We start from the raw sequence: 21722 nt of genomic DNA, 5'->3' as shown, positions 1-21722 counted from the left end.
CCAACAAAGTTGTGACTGAAAATGAAGTCCTTTATCTTCCCTATGAGATAGACTGCTGAGCTCAAAATGTATAGCATTTTACATGAGATAAATGGGTCACTGTCAGTGCTGGTATTGATGGTCCGGACAAGTCTCCTCTTAACATGCTTAACCCGTGACCAGATTGATACATGAGGTAAGGAGATTAACTTACAAGGCAAGAGTAAGTAGAATAAGCCCTCACTCAATATAATGTGGAACTCAACTAATCTGCTATCCTCTCAGTCAGAAATCCCAGTGGTTCAGCATCTGGTTTACTGTGCAATGTTTCTCATACTCCCTTTAAAGTTTCCAGGTGCCCCATTCCCATGTTGACTTGCCAGATTCACTGGAAAATGTTATTGTCCTGCTGTGTAATTTAAAAAAAAAAGTGAATTAAAAAGTTGTTAAGACATTAATGGGAATAATATCCAATAGGACTGAAAACAGTCATTCCAGCACCATGAAAGTCCTGAGCCTGCTGGATTAACTGATTTCCTATATGTTGAAATACATAAAATTCTTCAGTGGAGTTAACAGGGTTGTGTCCATTGGGAAGAAATTCTAGGGCTTTGATAGAATTTGGAGAAATTCATATAATATGGAAAAGAAGAAAAGTTGCTTAGTTTGAATAAATTATGATCCTCTGGGGATTTTCTTGTTTGTTGGGCCCAGGATGCTCGCCAAATTTATTATCATCTGACTGTACGTATACAATCCGACGAAACAGCATTTCTCTAGACCAGGGGTGTCAAACTCAAATTCACGGAGGGCCAAAATTAAAAACTTGGACTAAGTCGAGGGCCGAACTAAATATTTATTGAAAATTTTCAACAACATCTGCATGTTTTCTCTTCTTTCAACATATGTAATGTTAAACTTTTTCTTATTAAAATAAATATTTAATAATAGTTTTGGATAAACTCTTTCCAGAAGCATTAACAAATGAGAAATAAAATATTCAATAAATAATATTTCTCTATAGAGGATTTGTCAAATGTTGCTAGTGTGCTGTCGAATAGTAAAATCTGAGAATGTGGGAGAATAACATGATTCCTGAAACAATCAAATGGGTGACTGATTGTGGGCATGAACTCTAGCAGGGTTATTTGCCATGCCCTTTTTTCCATTGGTAGAGATATCCTTTGATTTACACACTTTTCAAGTTTTATGCCTAATGAGCTTGTATCATTACAAGCAGGACCATTTTTAACCAGGAATATATTTATCACTGTGACATGAAACTATTGGAAGATCGTTTTATCCTGAGATTAAAGTTCATAATCCTTACTCAGGCCTGTGTGCGGGAGGGCGGGGTTTGCAGGCGATCGGGTTGGACAACGACAGTGCGGGGGCATCGGCTTTCGCTGCAGGGCGGCATCTCAGCGGATCAGCGGCCCCGTCGCCGTGAGTCGCGGGTCGGCCTGCGGCAGGGAGGGGGAGTGGGCAACGGTCCTGGCGAGGTTAAGCCCGAGGCCTCCGGTTCCGGGCGCTGGGAAGCAGCCTTGGCTTCCCCTGACACCGGCCAGGCCCCAAAACCAGAGTCCACGGTGAGACCCTGCAACGTAAACAGAGGAGGTGGGGGCGATTAGCAGGCTGACGCCAATGCATTCTGGGATTTTTTGTATTACTGTGCATGCGCTATACTGGCGCGGCGGCCAGCGGGCCACCTCTAATACATTTTTGAAATGATCTTGCGGGCCAAATATAATTATATCGCGGGCCAAATTTGGCCCGCGGGCCAGAGTTTGACATGTGTGCTCTAGACCATAGTGCACACACAACACACATTACATAATAATCACAAGTATACATAAAGATGTAATTTAAAATAAATATAAAAATATTTTTTGAATGATTTACTTGGTTACAGGATACTGTTCATTAATCTCACAGGCTGCAAGAAATAGCAATTTCCTAGTCTGGCAGCCCTGATTTTGATGCTCCTGTACCTCCATCTTGATGGTAGTGGGTGGGTCAAAGATAATATATGCTGGATGAAAAGAGTCTTTGACTCTTTGACCAATATTTAAGCAAACCTCCTGGCAAATGGTCTCAATAGAGGAAAGAAAGACCCAGCGATCTTCTCGGCCGTTTTGATGATCATCTGTATTGACTTCTGGTCCGATACTTTGAATAGTATATACTGAAATTAATGTATTTTGGTCATCAAAATAATCAAGGGGTGAAAGGACAAGGAACAAAATTGGTGGGACGGATAGTGTAGCGGTTAGCACAACACTGTTACAGTGCCAGCAACCAGGGGTTGAGTTTGGCATTATAAAGAGTTTGTATGTTCTCCCCATGTCTGTGTTGATTTCCTCCAGGTGCTCTGGCTTCCTCTCACCTTTCAAAATGTACAGAGGTTGTAGGTCAATTGGGTTTATTTGGCCAGCACAGGCTCATGAGCTGAAAGGACCTGTAACCGTGCTGTTTGTCTAAAATTTTTTAAAAATTAGTTCAGCTATATTTTATTGGATCTCCCATTTCTCATTTTCTTTTTTGGACGTGAATATTCTAAAGGCCATAAATATCAATTAAAACATTCTCTGGATAAATAGGATACTGCGGACAAGATCAATGGACAAAAGTGCTGGAGAAGCTCAGCAATTTTTGCAGCATCTATAGAGAGTAAAAAGTAACATCGATTGCCTTTTTCTTCCTCTGGATGCTGTGTGACCTGCTGAGTTTCTCCAGCACTTTTGTGTCTTGTTTAATTCTTTATTCAATTAACAATGATTTGTTTTAATATATCCCCTCATGTCAGATTTCATTCACGATTGAAAAATGTATTTCTTGTGCACATGATCAACCTTTTTCACAATTATAAATTGGAAACATCTACTTTGGGGTATAAAATAGCATGTAAATATGAAATTTAAAAAACTCAGACAATACTCAAAATCTCAGCTGCTGGAAAATAAAAATTTTTTTAAAACTCAGCTGCCATCCAAAGAAAACAAAACAACATTCAAGATCAGGACTAAAAGGTCACCCTTTGAAACAAACTGTTTTTCTCTATGCTGATGGTTTGTAGTATACTCCCCTCACTATTGAGAAAATCTTCGTGGAACTCTGCTGTCAGAGATCAACAGCAATAATCAAGGATCCACTCCATCAGTGACATGTTCTGTTCTCGCTGCTACCATCAGGAAAGTGGTATGGGTGCCACTAGGTTCAAGAAAAGTTGCTACCCCTTCACCATCAGACTCCTAAACAAAAGATCAACCAGACTCATTTAAGGACTCTTTCCACATTATTTATTCCTGAATTTTTATGTTTGTATTTGCAGTCGGTTTGTTTTCTTTCTTCTTTTTCTTGAATACAGTTTACACTACTGCTAAGTTGAAATTCTGCCTGGCCTGAGGAAAAAGAATCTCAGGATTGTATATGATGTCACGTATGTTCCCTGACAATAAATTTGAACTTTGAGAATTTCCAGAATTTTCTGTTAACTAAAATTATATTTTTTATTCTTGTTCTTGATCTTTGATGTCTGTTATTTTTCATTTGTTATAATATGCTTATTTAGACCAGTGTATTTTGAGAATCAAAGGTAGTGATTGGTGTTTTTAACCATTTCATCCATTTCACTCAGTAAATCTTTTACGTTCTCTAGGTGATATTTCTGGACGATTGCGTGTCTTCTTTCATTCAGATCCGTGGTTCCATCCCATTGTTCTGGGAACAACCAGGTCTTCAGGTTGGCCTTTTAAAATTGTGTTGTAATTTATATTTCTAGTTTACATTTGTAGATGTCAAAAGCAATAATTGTATTTTGCCATATGCCAAAAATTCACAGAACATTTTGGTTTAGGTGCCAGAACTGGATAATAGCTTGCATTGACAGATTTATTTTTATTCCCATCTGTTTATTTCTGATGTTATCTAATTTAAATTAAAAATAATGCCAGGAGGTTATTGTTATTCTATGACAAAGGCTGGTTTTATTCTGCTGCTCCTTTCTTTATAGATGTTTACTTCTATAGGAATTTACATGGTTGGATTCCAAAATAGCACCAGTATGACTGAGCACTTTGCTCTCCAAATGTCAAGTTACTACTCCTGCATTTTTAGAAAAATGTAATATTTTTTCATTTTGGTTTTAGTTATTCTCCCCAAAGTTCTCTTTCAGTTTTGTGGACCTCACCTATTTTTCAGTTATCTATGAATGCTGACGAGATGTCTGATTTTGGTAAACATCATAACCTGGTCTGATTTTTTAAAAAAAATCTAAATTATTATTGTTCCCTTTTCCCACCCAAATGGGAAAGTGTATTTTGCATCCTGTAGGTCTTCACGAGATTTCCTTTTCTTTTATCTCTGATGCAAGAACATTATGTGATTTAGAGTATCATTGCTTTTGCTCCAGCAGCGATCTCTCAACTCAACATGAATCACTGTAGAAGTAGAGACTTGTGGAAAGCGGCTAAATATTAATGTTTCTACTGCTAAATGTGATTTGCTTTAAAGTTCAAACATCTCCTAACTGCTGCTATTATCATTCTGACACCAACATCAGTATGTAAACCTTTAGATGGGTTGGGCAGGAATCTTCTGTAATTTAAAACTGATAATGAATTAATGAAGAATATCAGGATTAAGGTTAGGGTCACGGTATGCCAATTGTGGCTATTTGACAGCTGGATATCAAAGGATATCACTGACAAAAGGCAAAGGAGGAAAAACCCAACACCCAACCCCAACCAACCAATTTTCCCTTGCAACCGCTGCAATCGTGTCTGCCTGTCCCGCATCGGACTTGTCAGCCACAAACGAGCCTGCAGCTGACGTGGACTTTTTACCCCCTCCATAAATCTTCGTCCGCGAAGCCAAGCCAAAGAAGAAAGAAAGATCAAAGGAAGTGAACTGTCTTTTAGTGTCAGTGTTTTTTTTAGATAAATCTGTATTCAATTTGATTCACAATATTTTCTCTTGCTTTTTCAGTTTTCTTTTAATCGTTCCCATTTAATGTTTGTTTAACTGTACTTCAAATTATTTTATGTCGTTTAGGTTGGGTCCCATCGTGTTCGAATGTCCAGGGGCTTTGAAGCCAATGCACCTGCTTTTGACAGGTATTGAAATTGCATTTAGCTGTAATGATCATAATCAGTTCAACAATATTAGCAAATTTTTATTGCATTAGAATTTGCATTGAATATTAGTCTCTTGGATATCCATTTCCCAAAATATACTTATTCATTTTTACAGACATTTTAGAACACTGAAAAAGCTATATGGGAAGCAATCTATAATCAATTTGCTCGGAGTGAAAGAAGGAGAGCACATGCTCAGTAAAGCATTCCAGGTATATAAAAATAAGTTTTTCAGTTCTCCGATTTTCAGTGTTTGTTGTCTCAGTTCAACATTTTAAAATAAAACTTGAATACTTCAAATTTGTGCTGCTTCCTTAAGTACCTCTGTTTTAAGTAGATGCTTTAAATATGTGTTTTATAATGAAATTGTTGCTTTTGATTTTTTTTTAGCATTTGTCCTGGTATCAAACGCGTTAATTACTTATTTCTCTCCTGCACTCTTTCTACTTTCCCTTAGTTTCTTGTAGTTAATTTTAGGTAGTATTTGCAGTTGCTCTGTGTAATTATCACCAAGCGATTTCTCTATACTGATTAAGAAGGTCTGATTGGCTTCTCAGTCTCAGTTACACAATAAAAGTAGGGAAAAGTTGGTCTTTGTGTCTTAATGTTAAGTAGATTTGCCTGGGTTCTAGCTCCTTTATATATTCATCTGAGGCAATAATGAAGAATTGACAACAACAAACTAGTTGTGTATTTTATACACCTCGCAGTTTTCCATCGATGTCGATGAAGATGAAATTGAGTGAAATGTCGTAGGCCGATGTGGGTACTATTCCTTTTTAAGCTGCAACTCAAGATAAATTTACATTCTTTTGGTCATTATTTAACAACACTTGCAGGAAGTGCATCTATTTAGAAGTTGGTTGAGGATACAACAGGGCTAGTCATTGCATAAACCTAGAAATTAATCATCAGGTTGAGTTGCAGAATTGGTGTAATTAACTGAAATGCAATCAGAATCCATTAGAGAGGGGGTTGTGACCTTAATAAAAATAATAAGATAAATAAAAGATTAATTTTGAAAGCAATTTCTATATTTGATTCCATAATCTAATGTTCTGATATTGAATAAAGAGTGCCATTCTACAAATATGTATTTTAATTTATTTTTGTTAGAGTCATTTGAAGGCATCTGAACATGTAGCAGATGTTCCTATGGTGAATTTTGACTACCACCAGCAGGTAAAGGGTGGGAAGACAGACAAACTTATAACCGTGCTGAAACCCAAACTAGAGACATTTCTGGAGGAGTGTGGCTTCTTTTATTGTGATTCCCAAGGAGTTCAAAGGTGAGTTCATTTTACCTTTAAAGTTTGAGTGAATTATTGTCGTAAAGGATATTAAACCAATTTCATTTGAGCACAAGATGTTTTCTCACAGGTGCCAATCTGGGACTATCAGAACCAACTGTCTTGATTGCCTAGACAGAACGAACAGTGTGCAGGCTTTCTTTGGGCTGGAGGTATGTTTCAAGTTGTAGATGTTTGCTCTTCCAGTGGGTTGACATAACTTGAGTTTAACAACCAGCTTTCTTATCTCTGTCACTAAGATCCTTATTTCAAACCTAGTTCCTTATTTCAGACCTAGGGTACTTCTATAGCAGAAAGCGCTTAGCTGCTCAGTGTAGGATGTGAGAACATTATAATTATTTGATAAAGTTTAGTATTTTCTTGGTGTATCTGCTGCTTGTATAGTGCAGAATCTATAGGGCTACAGAAAGGTTCATTATTAGATTCTTGCATGACATTTGTTTACCTTGAATATTTCCTGATGTCAGACTTTGAAATACAATTAAAGCTCTATGTTCATGATAAAAAGTTAATTAATTATAAAAATCCTACACTGGATTTTTTTTGCCCTTAAATGTTAATATTGAATGAAATGCAGTAACTTGAGTAGGGAAGAAACAGTTCTTTGTATAGTATGGTAATGACATTCATTCCTTATTCTTAAATTACTGCTTAGGAATCTAAAGTAGCTTACACCAGTAACACATGTTAAGTACAGGTATGTTCAAACTACTAATTAAAGAAATTGAATGGAACACATTTTAATTGATTTTACTCTCCTATATTCTTCATTTTCCCAAAGATGCTTCACAAACAGTTAGACATTCTAGGGTTAGCTGAGAAGCAACAGATGGTCACAAGATTCCAAGAAGTCTTCCGTTCCATGTGGTCAATGTGTGGTGATTCAATAAGTAAAATATATGCTGGAACTGGAGCTCTGGAAGGAAAGGCAAAGGTAGAGTACAACTTCTTGTACATTGTGCTAGAATATCTGAATTAATTAAATTATGCTATTATTGATTTGTATAGTAGAATTTTCCTGATTATTCCATGTGAAAATACAAGTGCTCTGTGCTTAAACATCAGCACGTGAAAGGAGAATTCATCAAAAGATAGTTCAAAGTTGCAGCTTTAAAAAAAGTCTTAAAACTGTAGAGGGAAAGGTTTTGTGGAGAATTCCTTGTTTTTTTTTTTCCCTTTCTACTTAGATTAATAACTTTCTATTTGATTTTCCTTTTCTGTGATGTTTGAATTCTTTTTACACTTTATTCTGTTAGTGAATAGGCAAGCATGAGTACATGGGTAATTGTGCACTTTATTAAGACTTTTCGTATATAAAACCATGGTGAATCTGTTTATCTACCTCAATGGAGATTTTAAGTTTCCTGACCTATCGCATGCTAAGAAAACTTAGTGTGTGCATTCTAAAAAAAATGTTGAACCAACATCTACTTACCTCTGTCTTGATCAGCTTTGTAGGTCACCAATGTTTAATTTATTTACATTCACTGTGACGCCAGTTATTTTTTTGAATTCAGTCCTAGTCCTACATCTCATTATCTAAAGTCATGCAGATATTTAATTTTTTTTACATCAAGATAATTAATGTGATTCAATGGTGATTTAGCTCCAATAGCTCTACTTTCAAAACAAATATCTTGATCTTTGTTTTGTCATGAGCCATTACCTTTGGTGCACTCTATCAAACATTTCCTTCCTCACTTTTTCAGACTGACATCATGATATGAAACTCTCAGCTGTAGCAGAGACTCTATGTCTGTATAATCTGTATTTTTATGCATTTTCATGTGTTTGTTAGATGACTACCTTTTGAGTACGTGCTTTGGCTCTACAATATGTGTTAAAGTCTCACATTTATGCATTTCTTTTGTTGAGATTTAGGAAGGTGTTATTTTTGCTTCCTCATTTGCAAATCTAACAGTTCTGAAGTTTGTAAAGTTGATTCTGCAACCATGATGAGATGTTACAATTCAAGTCAATTTTTATGGGCTTTACAGAAAACCAATGTAATATTCTCAAATTCAAAAGCTGTGTGAATGCTATTCTGCTAATTAAGCTTTTTACAATATCTTGTGTAGAAGATCATTACAGTATTAAGAACTTGTGCAATATACAGTACAAAAGTGCTGAAGTAACACTTCATTTTTCATACGAATAAAACACACTGTTTTGGGCTTGAGCCATTCGTCAGGAATGTTAAGAACCTTGAATTTTTTTCACATTAAAGCAGAACCTTGAGCTTTGGTTTTATTTTCTGTGAAAGATATTACTATAGAACTTGATTGTTCCGTTTCAGGGCACTGAGTATCAAGAGTTATCAGTGTAGATTATTCAGTAATTGATCTATTTTTCTTTTCTTGATTATTGCTTTCTCTGGGTGTTGTCCTAATGGTGAGTTAAATATATAAAAAAGTCTCATGTAAAATTGACTTGTGTGAATGGCATACTTTGGTACTAAAGATGCTTTATGTGATGTAGTTAATTCTTCTTCTTTGGCTTGGCTTCGCGGACGAAGATTTATGGAGGGGGTAAATGTCCACGTTAGCTGCAGGCTCGATTGTGGCTGACAAGTCCGATGCGGGACAGGCAGACACGGTTGCAGGGGAAAATTGGTGGGTTGGGGTTCGGTGTTGGGTTTTTCCTCCTTTGTCTTTTGTCAGTGAGGTGGGCTCTGCGGTCTTCTTCAAAGGAGGTTGCTGCCCGCCGAACTGTGAGGCCCCAAGATGCACGGTTTGAGGCGATATCAGCCCACTGGCGGTGGTCAATCTGGCAGGCACCAAGAGATTTCTTTAGGCAGTCCTTGTACCTCTTCTTTGGTGCACCTCTGTCACGGTGGCCAGTGGAGAGCTCGCCATATAACACGATCTTGGGAAGGCGATGGTCCTCCATTCTGGAGACATGACCCACCCAGCGCAGCTGGATCTCCAGCAGCGTGGACTCGATGCTGTCGGCCTCTGCCATCTCGAGTACTTCGATGTTAGGGATGAAGGCGCCCCAATGAATGTTGAGGATGGAGCGGAGACAACACTGGTGGAAGCGTTCTAGGAGCCGTAGGTGATGCCGGTAGAGGACCCATGATTCGGAGCCGAACAGGAGTGTGGGTATGACAACGGCTCTGTATACGCTTATCTTTGTGAGGTTTTTCAGTTAGTTGTTTTTCCAGACTCTTTTGTGTAGTCTTCCAAAGGCGCTATTTGCCTTGGCGAGTCTGTTGTCTATCTCATTGTCGATCCTTGCATCTGATGAAATGGTGCAGCCGAGATAGGTAAACTGGTTGACCGTTTTGAGTTTTGTGTGCCCGATGGAGATGTGGGGGGGCTGGTAGTCATGGTGGGGAGCTGGCTGATGGAGGACCTCCGTTTTCTTCAGGCTGACTTCCAGGCCAAACATTTTGGCAGTTTCCGCAAAACAGGACGTCAAGCGCTGAAGAGCTGCAGAGAATATTTAGAGAACATTAATGCTTGGTGTATTAATGAATAATATGTCAAATATCATTGAATTATTTATGGTACTGTTTCCTCTAGGGTGGAAAGTTTAAGGATGGAGCTCGGTCAGTAACAAGAACCATTCAGAATAATTTCTTTGACAGCTCCAAACAGGAGGCTATTGACATCTTACTACTTGGTAACACCTTGAACAGTGATTTGGCAGATAAAGCCCGAGCTCTTCTGACTACTGGCTCTTTACATGGTAAGATTTATTTTAAAATGCATACAATGAAATTCAAAATATTTTGATCACTTAGCTGAACTGCCTTTTACAGCGTGCAAAACAAGTGGGTAATGAGGAAAAAGGTGAGAAAGCAGGGAGGATGCAGTGTCAACAACAATTAGTGTGATCTATTGAGGCTGCTGTTCAATAAGATCATGGCTGATCCTTGACCACAACACATTTCCATATAATCCTATTATTAATTTATTCTGTTCGGGAACAGTCTCACCCTTAAGTATATTCAAATAAATGAAATTGGTGAAACAAGGATTAGTCAAGACATTCATAGCTACCTGAAGAATGAAAATTTCCTGCTGTCCTCATGTCTCCTGTAATTCTGAAACTGTATCTTCTGGAACCTCTTTAGTTTTCTGGCCAGATTAAACAGCACTCAATGTCTGTCCACAAATTCCTTTGCTTTTAGTTATCTTTCTAAATTAATGTCATTGGGGGTTGGGTAAAGTGACAAAAATAATCTTGAGAAGATGGGTTTGATCACAGTTGAGGGGTGGTGGGGGGAAGTCAATCAATTTCCTTATTGAAATGTCTTTTAATAATGGTTGACTTCCTCCAATTTCCAGAAAATTTGTTTTAATTATCCTTGTGCAGCTTTTACAAAAAATGCCAAGTCTGAAAATGTGCCTGCCTTTCCCTCCTGTACCCACTTATATCAGATGGACTAATAATCTTGCACTTACAAGGTGGGCCTCACCTTTTTGTTCAAATAAAATTTTTCTTCTCTTCAAATAAAGTTTTGATTATGGCTTTATCTTTGATATTTTAGTGTTGTCTTCCACATATGATTAACATTAGAAAGGCTTTATACGGTCCCTTTAAATTGTTTTCATAAAATTCAAGGTATTTCACAGAACTATAGAAGTTTATATAAGACTTTTACTCCTACAGTTTAGTCCTGAGGCTAGTAACCTATTCCACACTGAAATAAGTCATATGTGGACAACTTCTACTCCACAATATAACAGTCAACACTTGTAATGTTAGGATCCTCAAAAGCAACAAACCATTCTATTATAACTCAGCATCTTTGATCTTGGCACTGTTGTTTTGAATAGGGCTCAAGGATAGAAGAGTGGAAACACATTTTCTGGAGGGAATAACTTGTACAGAAACACATTTGTGTAGAATGAATTTCTTGTAGAATGACATGCACATCAGAACTCTGCACAACTGGCAGAAGGAGTGCACCATATCACAAACTAGCTCCCCACCTGTGCTATCAGACACCTTATCCTCCATTTTCGGAAGAGTCTGATTCTCAAATAGTACTTCATTAGTACTTCAGAACCCGCAAATGCAAGGTGTCTTTAATCCTGGGTATTGCCTAAGAATAAGGAAAAGTTGTACATGTCAATTGAGTATTGTGGTTTTTTTACTGCTCTCTGTAATTTCTGAACATCAGCAAAGTCCATGCACTCCTTACTTGTGCATTTTGTTTTGTTACTAGAGCAGTAGGTGTGGTTCTCCAGGGCATTGTCACCTTGAGCAGAGAGATAAGGCATGTGTTTTGCTGTGGCCATATTCCAGGTCAGATGGACCACTCAGATTCTTGGACTCTTGCATGTCAGTTTTGAGAGATTAAGTACATTTTGCCATAGTTGATTGAATTCCTCTTATAGATATGACATTTTTCTTGGAATAGCCTTGAACTACACCCTAACATTGTGTATAGGTCTGGGGTCCAGAAATTCTATGTTTTTATATGTTAAAGTAGAACTGCGGGGGGCGACGTGCAAAATAAGCCATTGTTTATCTATTCGACAATGATGTACTTTAAATTTTAAAAAAATTCGGAGCTGAAAAGCACTTTTGGATATAATCCTGAAGACCTGAGTATCTAAATGCACGTCTGTTTTGCCTATGCAGTGCAGCAAGTAGGCAGAATAATGGTTGCTCATAACGTGTTTTCCATACATAATATTTAGAACACTTGCCTTTGATCTTTACATTTGTTAAAAAAATTTCCATGTATGTGGATTTTGTTTACATTAGATATTTTGATCATGAATTCAATACAAGGTTAAATTGAAATGAGGCTGGGGGGTGGGCGGGAGAGTTGTTAATATTTATAAGTGGAAAGCTCACCTGTTGGCATGTTGATTGAATTATCCTGCCCAGTACTTCATATGTTTCGTGAGAATTCTTGTTTGCTCAGATTACACAAAGGGAATTTGCTCTGTTTGCTTCACATTTTAGTTCAGAAAATCATTTAGGACTTGCTCTCCACTGCTTGCAGAGCTTTCTGATAGTTATGCGAACAAGACATTTAAGAGTATTAAACGAGTGAGTGGTTGGTTACTGATGGTTCAATGTAACAATAATGATAGTCATTTGGGTGAGATACCACAGGTTGTTCGGAAGGTCTGTCCTGGAAGACAGTGTCTTTGAGATATGTTGGAGAATATCAGGTGAGAGCAATGAGATGTAACTCTGGTGGTTTTGGACTTTAAATATTTGAAGGTAAGATTTCTTCAGAGACTAAAGCTTACTCTTCTAGATTCAGTTTGGGTTGTTTCAGGAGAAAATATGGATATTATTCAACTGTCTGCTTTTTGATACTATAAGCAGACTACTTGATCAACTCGGTACTTTTTGGAATATAACTATATAACCATTTACGGAGTGGAAACAGGCCATGTCGGCCTTTCGAGTCCGCACCGGTCTCAACCTTCTTCTTCCCACTCACATTCCACTCCACCAAGCATTCCCTATGCCATAAGTGCTCTATGATTAGTAAGGATAAGGCAGTTATTTCTTAGATATTTATTTCTAACTTTATACTAAATCAAATAAAAGCTAATTAGCTAAACAGAAAATACTGGAGATACTCAGTTAGGTAAGACAACACTTGCAGAGGAGAAACAGTTAATATTTGATTATACTTTCAATTAGCTGAATGGCTTTTCAGTGTTTTTGTGTTCACTTTTGTTTTTCTGTCATTCTATCAGAATCTAAAATTGTCTTGGTGCATCTTACATCTAAGAAACTCTTGCAAAGTTATCATTTTCTAAGCAGCAATGTTTCACTGATTTCAGATCCAATCACAGCAACCACATCAAACACAAGATTATAATTGACACTTGAATGGCATTTAAAACACTTCATCCTAATATTATAAAGTTTCGGTACAATAAAAAATGCTTTGTTTTACAGTCTAAAATCAACTGTTAACTGCTTACATATATAGAATAAGTAATGTGATTATACAACAATTAATTTGTGAAGGATTTAAGATGCACCAGATTTCAACTATATTATTAAACATTTTTTTTTAAACTCACTCCAGTGAAGATGACATGTTGAGGTTTATTTTTACTTATGGGGAAAAAACTTGATGTGTGTAAGTGCGTTTAATGCTTTTTCTTCTTCTTTTGCTGTGGCTGCAGTTCCAGAATTGACACTTCAATCAGGTATAGTGCTTTGTCTAAATCCTTCTGAGATATCAAAATGCTGCCCTTTTGTTCATTAGCATTATATTGAAAATAAACACAAGTATTTATCAGAAACACGAAGAATGCAGATGCTGGAATCTGGAGAAAAAATTGAGCTGCTAGAGGAACTCAGCAAGTCAAGTAGCATCTGTGAAGGCAAAGGGTGATTGATATTTCTGTTTGAGATCTGCATCAGGTGTCCTGATGTAGGGTCTCGACCTGAAATATTGACCATCTCTTCACAGATGCTGTGGGACCCACTGAATTCCTCCAGCAACTCATTTTTTTGTCCTCAGTTTTTATCGATCTGTATCAATCATCCTTGTTTATTATGCAACAATGGATATTTCTGATCTATCCCAATAAATGTTTTTGCTCTAGATGACTAAAACATCATATGTTCATATTGAAATGTTACTAAAATGAATATTTTCAATAAATGGAAACATTTTTAATTAGTCACAAAGTCAAATGAACAGGCCCTTCAACCCACTCTGTCTGTGCTGACCATGATGCGAATTTAACTCATCCTATCTGCCTGCAAGTGGTCTAGATCCCAATTCCTGTTTGTGTGCCTGTCTAAATGCCTCTTAAATGTTACTAATCTATCTACTACTGCTACTTCTCTTGGCAGTGTATTCCAGGCACCTAAAAAAAAATCCTTGATTCAATATTCGATAAACTTTCCCCTCCCACCTAATGCATTTCTCTTCCACCCTGGGGAAAATACTCTTATTCCTCTTCTTTCCTATTTGCATGTCTCATAATTTTATTAGTGCAAGCAGGTCACCTCTGAGTTTCTGGTATCCCAGAGAGCATTATCCTAGTTTGTTCAATCTCTCTTCGTGGCTAATGATCTCTAATACAGACAACAACACTCTCCTCTGCACTGTATCCAAAGTCCTCCTGTCCTCCCTGCAATGTCACAACCAAACTGCCCTCTGTTATCCTAATGGGGCCGAACCTAAGTTTTGTCCAACTGAAACATAAATTCCTGAATTTTATATTGACATCTGACTGATGAATGCCACCCTGTCAGCTTGTATTGCCACTTTCAGGGAGTTATAGATTTATATCCCAAGTTCTCTCTGTATATTAATGCTCTTTATTGAATACTTTGGAAAGTACAACACCTCACACCTGTCTGGTGAGTCTAGCTGCCATTTCTCTGCCCACATTTCCAACTGGTCTATATCCTATTAACTCCTTTGACAACTTTTCACATTATTCACACCACTGGTTATAGACATCCAGTCAGAATAAGACTTTTTCACCACTACCCTCTGTCTTGTGTGGCCAAGCCAATTTTGGATGCAGTCCACCAAATCTCCAGCGAGAATGCTAATAATAACTGGAAGGGAGGGCACAGCAAAGATTTGTTGACATAAATTAAGTTGAAGATGAGCAAAAACTAACACTTTAAATGAGAGAATAGGTGTGAGGAAGGGATTAAAAAATAGTGGAAACTAAGTAATGATCAATGTAGTAATTGAGAACACCTCAAAACAGCTTGTAATTTATCTGAAAAAAAAATTGTGAACGACCTGCTAATTTTTGCTGAAGCCTACATGTCTAAGAGTGATGGCAGTGAATTGACATTGGAAATTATCAAGTCACTGAATGTCAACTTTTAAAAGTTCTTGGCAAAATCTGTAAAAAGAACAGTTTCTATAGCACAGATCAAAGTATTTGACACCAATAGTATTTGTAACAATACCTCCTGTTATAACTTCTCAGTTTATGGGACCCTTCAATAGGTGATATTCCCCAACATTAACCCAACAGTACAAATCTAATTGTGTTCACATAGTACTAACACTAAATTTAGTTTCAAATTCCAAGTTGATGGTTGTAGAAAGACTAGTGCCCTGAATTTCATGTGCGTGGAAAATTATATACAATTCATAATATCTACTGTCGATAAAAAGAATCGCCTATACGAATTTGAGGTTATTTTAAATGTTTTTTTTTAAATTAGTCCCAAAAATGTACTTTTTAATGTTTTTTTTTAAAAAAAAAAGCGAATGCATCCTAAGTCAGGATTTGGAAGCAGAACATACATGTGCATAGTTCCATGGCTCTAAAAGAACATTATATTTTAACTATACAGCTTCTCCTCAAATCTTGCATGGTATGTGTGAAAATTATCAAAAGTATACAAAACCAAAACGTATCAGAGTCTGTGTTGGAACCTGGAATGTGAATGGGGGAAAACAATTTCGCAGCATTGCTTTCAAGAATCAAACTCTAAATGACTGGCTGTTGGATGCACCGCTAAAAGCTAACATTCAGGATTTCCAAGGTAAAATCTTGCATCTAATATGATCTCTGGTAAATTCAGCCATGCTTAGTATTTGTTTTGTGTGTAGTATATGCATCGTGCTATTGAATTTTGATCTTGTCAAGCAGAAATCTTGAAAGAATCAAATTATTTGGCTTCTTATAATACTTGAACTCCAGAGAAGCTGATAAAGAATGGGTCCCTATAAAGCTCACCAGTACATGACCACCTTAAGCTCTCTATTTTATTAATTCAATCGATGTTACACTTAACCCCATGTTGTTATTGATTTTGTGTGAGTCTTCCAGAGTTTTCTATTTTGGAATTACTTTCCTATATTTCAACACATTTCTATGATCTTCCTGCTAGAATCACTTATTAAAGTTGGTTATGTATCTTTAACTTTGCTACATAAAGTATACTGTTTGACCAGCTGAGTTTCTCCAGGATTGTGTTTTTACTTCAGCTGAGTTTCTCCAGGATGGTGTTTTTACTTCAACCATGATATCTACAGACTTTTGTGTTTTACCACAACGTGACTGAGCTGAGTACATGCAGACTGATCTGTTGAATGTATGTAAATAAATACAAGCTAGAAGATCCAGTAGGACAGACACTGTGCTCCTCAAGCCTCTGCTGTTATTTAGTACGATTGTGATTGATTTGATTGCAACCTCAACACCACATTCTTGACTACCTACAGTAACTTTCACCCTTTTGCTTATCATGTATCTACCTATCTCTGCCTTCAAAAATATACAAACACCTTGTCTTCACTTCACTTTGAGGAAAATGGTTCCAAAGACTCGTAAGAGTAGAAAAAGTCTGCAGGCACCGTGATTTGTAATGAAAACACAAAAATGCTGGAGAAACTAGGGCAGGCCTCGCAGTGTCCATAGGATATAAAGATATATAACCAACGTTTTGGACCTAGGACCTCTGAGAAATAAAATGTAATATCTCAAATAGGTGATTCCTTTCTTTTAAACAGTGATGTCGAAAAAGAAAATCTTCACTTGTTCACACTATCAAGATTCCTTAGGATTTTGTATGTTTCAGTCAAGTCCCCTCTCACTCTTCTGAAGTCCAGCAGATGGAAGCCTTACCCATCCAATTCTTCATAATTCGACCTATCCATTCCAACTGTTAGCTTAGTAAACATCTTTGATATAATTGAACAGGTGCCAGTGCTTGGATTGGTCTGCTGTAGCAATGCATTGTCCTTGATTGATTGACAAAATAGGTTGTTGGTTATTATGAGGCTGTGCTGCAAGCATTTTTGGCATTAACTCTCTTTACTTCCTGATCGCACTTTGTTGGAGGTCTAAGACCCTTTCCACCCTGGTATTTTAGTTAACCAGAAGAGTCAATTTGCTTCCTTTTGGGATATTGACCAATTTATTTGACCAAAAGTCCATTTGGTCTCATCTGAAACTTCCAAGGATGGCTCACATGCATTGACAGTGGTGTTTTGATTCTGTGATTGAGTGAATTTAAGGCTAACCAAGCCATCAATAATTCCTGAAAGTGTGTGAGCAGGGTTGCTGATGTGCTTGCCTAGCTTATTCTTGATGACGCAGCTTTCTTCTTGAAGATGGCATTCCTTCTTTTGGAGAATGTACTCACTGCCTTTGTTCTGAGAGGACCATCTCCTCCACGTTGCTCTCTCAGTGAGGCAAGGTCAATGTGAAACATTTGAACTCTGTGGAGCAGTATTCGAGTCTTTCCTTCTTGGGATCAACTGTGAGGGCCCTGACACTATGGATCCTGGTGTAGCAGTTGCCTGTGAATAGTTTCTTTGAATGTAGAATATTTTATACCTCAGCTACCACAGGCTTCACAGAGCAAGTTTCTGGCCAGAGGGATTCTGTGAAAAGTGCCGGGAATGCAAAGCTTCAAAGAGATTCGGATACTGAGTGGAATTCAACATGTCAGATGAGTACAATGCAGAAAGGCTACTTAACGAAATGGCATAGAACATAACTGTTGATCGTTTTCAAAATAGCAGTTTTGGAATGTTGACATTCAGAGGAATCTGGATTTCCTTGTACACAATTCTCCTAATATCCAGGAACAGCAAGCAATTAGGAATGTAGGTATTCAGTTGGCCAGAATTTCATGACATATTTAGCACAAGCATAAAGATGTCTTACTTCAGGTATCCAAAAAAACACATACGTGATATAGATAAAGTGTGGTGAAGTTACCCCTAACCATTTCCAGGGATGGTGGATCTGTCTTGTGGGGTGATTCTGTTATCCTTGAGATTTTAGAAGGATTAGAGGTGATCTCTTGAAACATAAAATATTAATAGAACTTGATAGGGATGGAAGATTCTTTGGATAACAAGTCCAGAGGTTACAATCTCAAAATATTATTTGGAACCTTTTTTAAATTAAATGGGTGGTGAAACTACAGAATTCTCTATATTGGAGTGTTATGCATAATCATTCAATGATTATATATGAAATAAATTAAGAAAAGATGTGATGGGGGTAACAAAATTGTGTCTTGAGATAGGAAATCAGCCACAATCGTGCTTAATGGTGGATCTAGCTTAAGGCCTACCAGCCTAATACTGCCATAATGAACATTAAATATGCACTGTGTAAAGCAGTACTGCACTGGTACAAGCCCTTCAGCACATGGTGTACCTCTCCATTGGAGAGTCTGGATGCAGACTGGGGGATTGATTTGTTGAACTCTACGACTCTGTCCGCCTCAATAGCCTGGATCCCCCAGTGGCCAGCCATTTCAATTCTCCCATTCCCTCGCTGGCATGACTGTCCATGGTTTCATGCACTGCCAGACTGAGACCACCTGTAAATTGGAGGAACACACCTCATCTTCCAACTGGGCACCTGCTCTGGTTTTCATTAAAACCACCCCCTTCCCCCATCATCTCTCCCTATCTCTGTCTATCCATTCCATCTCCTTTCACACAAACATGATATATTCTTACCTCGTCCTTTATCATATTCAATTAACACTTTTTGTTGGTTTGGATGCCTCCCATATTGGAATTTTGAGACTTTCTGAGATTTCATGCTTCTGGCTTATACTGCTTATTCATTGAAGAAGTGCTCAGGCCTGAAATGTTAGCAATATATCTTTGCTCCAATAGACGTTGAAAAGACCAGCTGAGTTCCTCCAGGATTTTGGTGCGTTTTTACTACATCCTTCAACCACCTTGTGTGCCTGCTTGAATGTTGCTATTATATCAGTTTCCCGCACCTCCCTAGCAGTGTTCTAGGCACCAACTATTCTGTGTATTTAAATCTCCTTTTAAGCTTTCCTTCTTTTGCCTTGGAGCTATCCTCTCTAGTATATGACACCCACCCTGGGAAATATACACTGACTATCTACCTTATTTATGTCTCTCACTGTTTTGTATACAGTACTTCAGTTCACCACTCCATCTCTGACACTCCAAGGAAAGCAAGTTTATCCAACCTCACTCTTGAGTTAATGCTCTAATCTAGGCAATATCCTAGTAGACCTCATTTGCACTATCCTTGAAGTTTCCACATCATTCTTGCACTGCAAAAACCAGAACTGTACTCTGAATGTGGTAACCAAAGTTCCATCCAGCTGCTAACATGCCTTGCCAACTTTTATATTAATTGCCCTGACTGATAAGGGAAAGTTTGCTGCACACCTTCTTTACTACCCTATGTACTTGTATTGCTGTTTTTAAGGAGATGTGGACTTGCATGCCAAGATTCATTTGCACATTCATACACCTAAGGGTCTTGCTATTTACTGTATACTTTCCTCTTACATTTGTCTTTTCAAAGTGCTACTCCTTACATGCTAAAATTAAACTCCATCTGCCATTTCGCCATCCATATTTCCTGCTGCATCCTTCGGGTTAGGGCTAGGGTTACAACTCTCTTCACTATTCCCAACTCTGACAAGTTTGTCATCTGAGAACTTGCTCCTCGGCCTACCTACATTTCTGTCCAAATCCTAATTTTATATCTTCTTCCTGAAAACTTGAATGTTCCACCAAGCCGTTGCAAGATTATCTCCTCTCCAAATTGATTATTGTTTGCTTGGTATCTATTTATTTCCCTTTCATTAGATTTCCAGGCTCAATGAGGATGAAAGAATATTGTTTCATAGAACAGAATATTACTGTCCCTCCAGCCCATGATCTTGTGTCGACCTTTGTGAACGTACTCCACAGCAATTTAATCCTTTGCCACCTCCCCATCCAATAATGCTCTCTTTTTCTTTCATCGACGTGCCTAGCTAAATTTCATTTCTTTGAATTTCAAAGGGAGCAGACCTGTGGACATATTCGCTATTGGATTTGAAGAAATGGTTGAGCTGAATGCAGGAAATATTGTAAGTGCCAGGTAGGTAATAATACTTTGATAATAGTCATTCTAATTTTTCTAGCAAATGAAATGAGAAAGTAAAGTGACCTACCTGGTGTACATTTTGGGTGATTATGGTTAAGTCTTGATTTTTTTCTTTTTTACTGAATTATTTTGGGATGGCTTCTTTTAAATATGAAAAGAAGGAACTTACCATACTGAGTTTTTGAATTGAACAATGTTAACTGTGATATAAACAATTTTTTTTACTCTTTAACAATCCAAAATGATTTGATTTTGTATGTTACCTATGTTGTATTTCACTACTTTTAATTTAGCTCCTCAAAATTAAGTAGCCATTTTTGGAGACGTAAATTCCCAACATCTTTTACAACCTTTACTATTATTCCCATCCTCATGCTATTCTTATTTGTAACACTTCTAGACCACTTTAATAATTTTGTATCAAAACCATATGATGCCAGAAATGCTTAGGCAGCATTGATGGGGAGAGAACGAGGTCAAAGGTGTTTTATCAGAACTTTAATTATGCAATTGTTATGTGTTTTTTAAAAACCTGACTTGCAAATATATTTGTGTTTATTCTAATTCCTTTCAACTTTTTAACAGCACCACTAATCAGAAATTATGGGCAGCTGAGATTCAGAAGAGTATCTCCAGGGACTGCAAATATGTACTTTTAGCTTCTGAGCAACTTGTGGGTGTTTGCCTATTTATTTTTATCCGACCACAGCATGCTGCATTTATCAGGTACGCTATTTTGCTGTATCATGTAATTCAGGAAAATGTGCTTTTAGCTGTATTTTTTGTTCATTGAAATAAAATGTAAACATTAAAAATATATGACAAAGGGCAATTTTAAAATATAAACTCTTCATATTTTTTATTGTCATCTCTTTGTCAGCTTTTACCAAATTTGGGTGAAGATACCAGAGTCACCCATAATAGTTGTTTCTAATATCACTTGTTTGAAGCTGTCAGATATCCATAAAAATTGTACATCCTTATAATTATTAATGAAAAAGACTGTCAGCTCAACTACAGCTGTGGCAGTGTCAGTGCTGCCACTGGTGTGAACCTGGGAAGAACAGCAAAGGGTCTTCTAACACTCCTCCGTAGGGTTGTACTGCCCAGTTGTTTTACTGATGATCCCATACAGATTCAAGTGGCCTCTGTAACTCAAATGAAGACCTGGCAACATCCTACTAAATCTTTTCTGCACTCTTTCAATCTTACTGATATCCTTCCTGTAGTTTGGTGACCAGAACTGCACACAATACTCCAAATTTGGCTTCACCAATGTCTTGTACAACCTCACCCTAGCATCCCATCTCCTGTACTCAATACTTTGATTTATGAGGGCCAAGATGCCAAAAGATTTCTTTACAACCCTGTCTACCTGTCACACCACTTTCAGAGAATTACGTATCTGTATTCCCAGATCCCTTTGTTCCTCCACACTCCTCAGTGCCCTGCCATTTACTATGTTTGTCCTACCTTGGTTTGTCCTTCCA

The 21722-nt window shown here is 37.5% G+C and overlaps 1 protein-coding gene across 11 annotated transcripts in view; it reads left to right on the top strand.

Moving 5' to 3' along the window:
- The window catches only part of synj1 (synaptojanin 1), an 83480-nt gene that overhangs the window by 23738 nt on the left and 38020 nt on the right, over positions 1-21722 (top strand). For 8 of the 11 annotated variants that reach the window (XM_069888763.1, XM_069888766.1, XM_069888767.1 and 5 more), the window contains 11 exons: positions 3638-3721; positions 5032-5093; positions 5230-5326; positions 6231-6403; positions 6495-6576; positions 7206-7358; positions 9949-10114; positions 13540-13563; positions 15695-15886; positions 20148-20226; positions 20818-20958. In XM_069888763.1, the coding sequence (XP_069744864.1) occupies positions 3638-3721; positions 5032-5093; positions 5230-5326; positions 6231-6403; positions 6495-6576; positions 7206-7358; positions 9949-10114; positions 13540-13563; positions 15695-15886; positions 20148-20226; positions 20818-20958 (1253 nt within the window). The remainder of the gene's footprint in view (positions 1-3637; positions 3722-5031; positions 5094-5229; positions 5327-6230; positions 6404-6494; positions 6577-7205; positions 7359-9948; positions 10115-13539; positions 13564-15694; positions 15887-20147; positions 20227-20817; positions 20959-21722) is intronic. The other 3 variants (XM_069888765.1, XM_069888774.1, XM_069888764.1) reach the window with 2 other exon arrangements.

Source organism: Narcine bancroftii, chromosome 7, assembly GCF_036971445.1.
Source record: "Narcine bancroftii isolate sNarBan1 chromosome 7, sNarBan1.hap1, whole genome shotgun sequence".
NCBI classification, from domain to species: Eukaryota; Metazoa; Chordata; class Chondrichthyes; order Torpediniformes; family Narcinidae; genus Narcine; species Narcine bancroftii.
The sequence above is the reverse complement of the archived record's forward strand: the minus strand, read 5'-3'. Positions and strand labels throughout refer to the sequence as shown.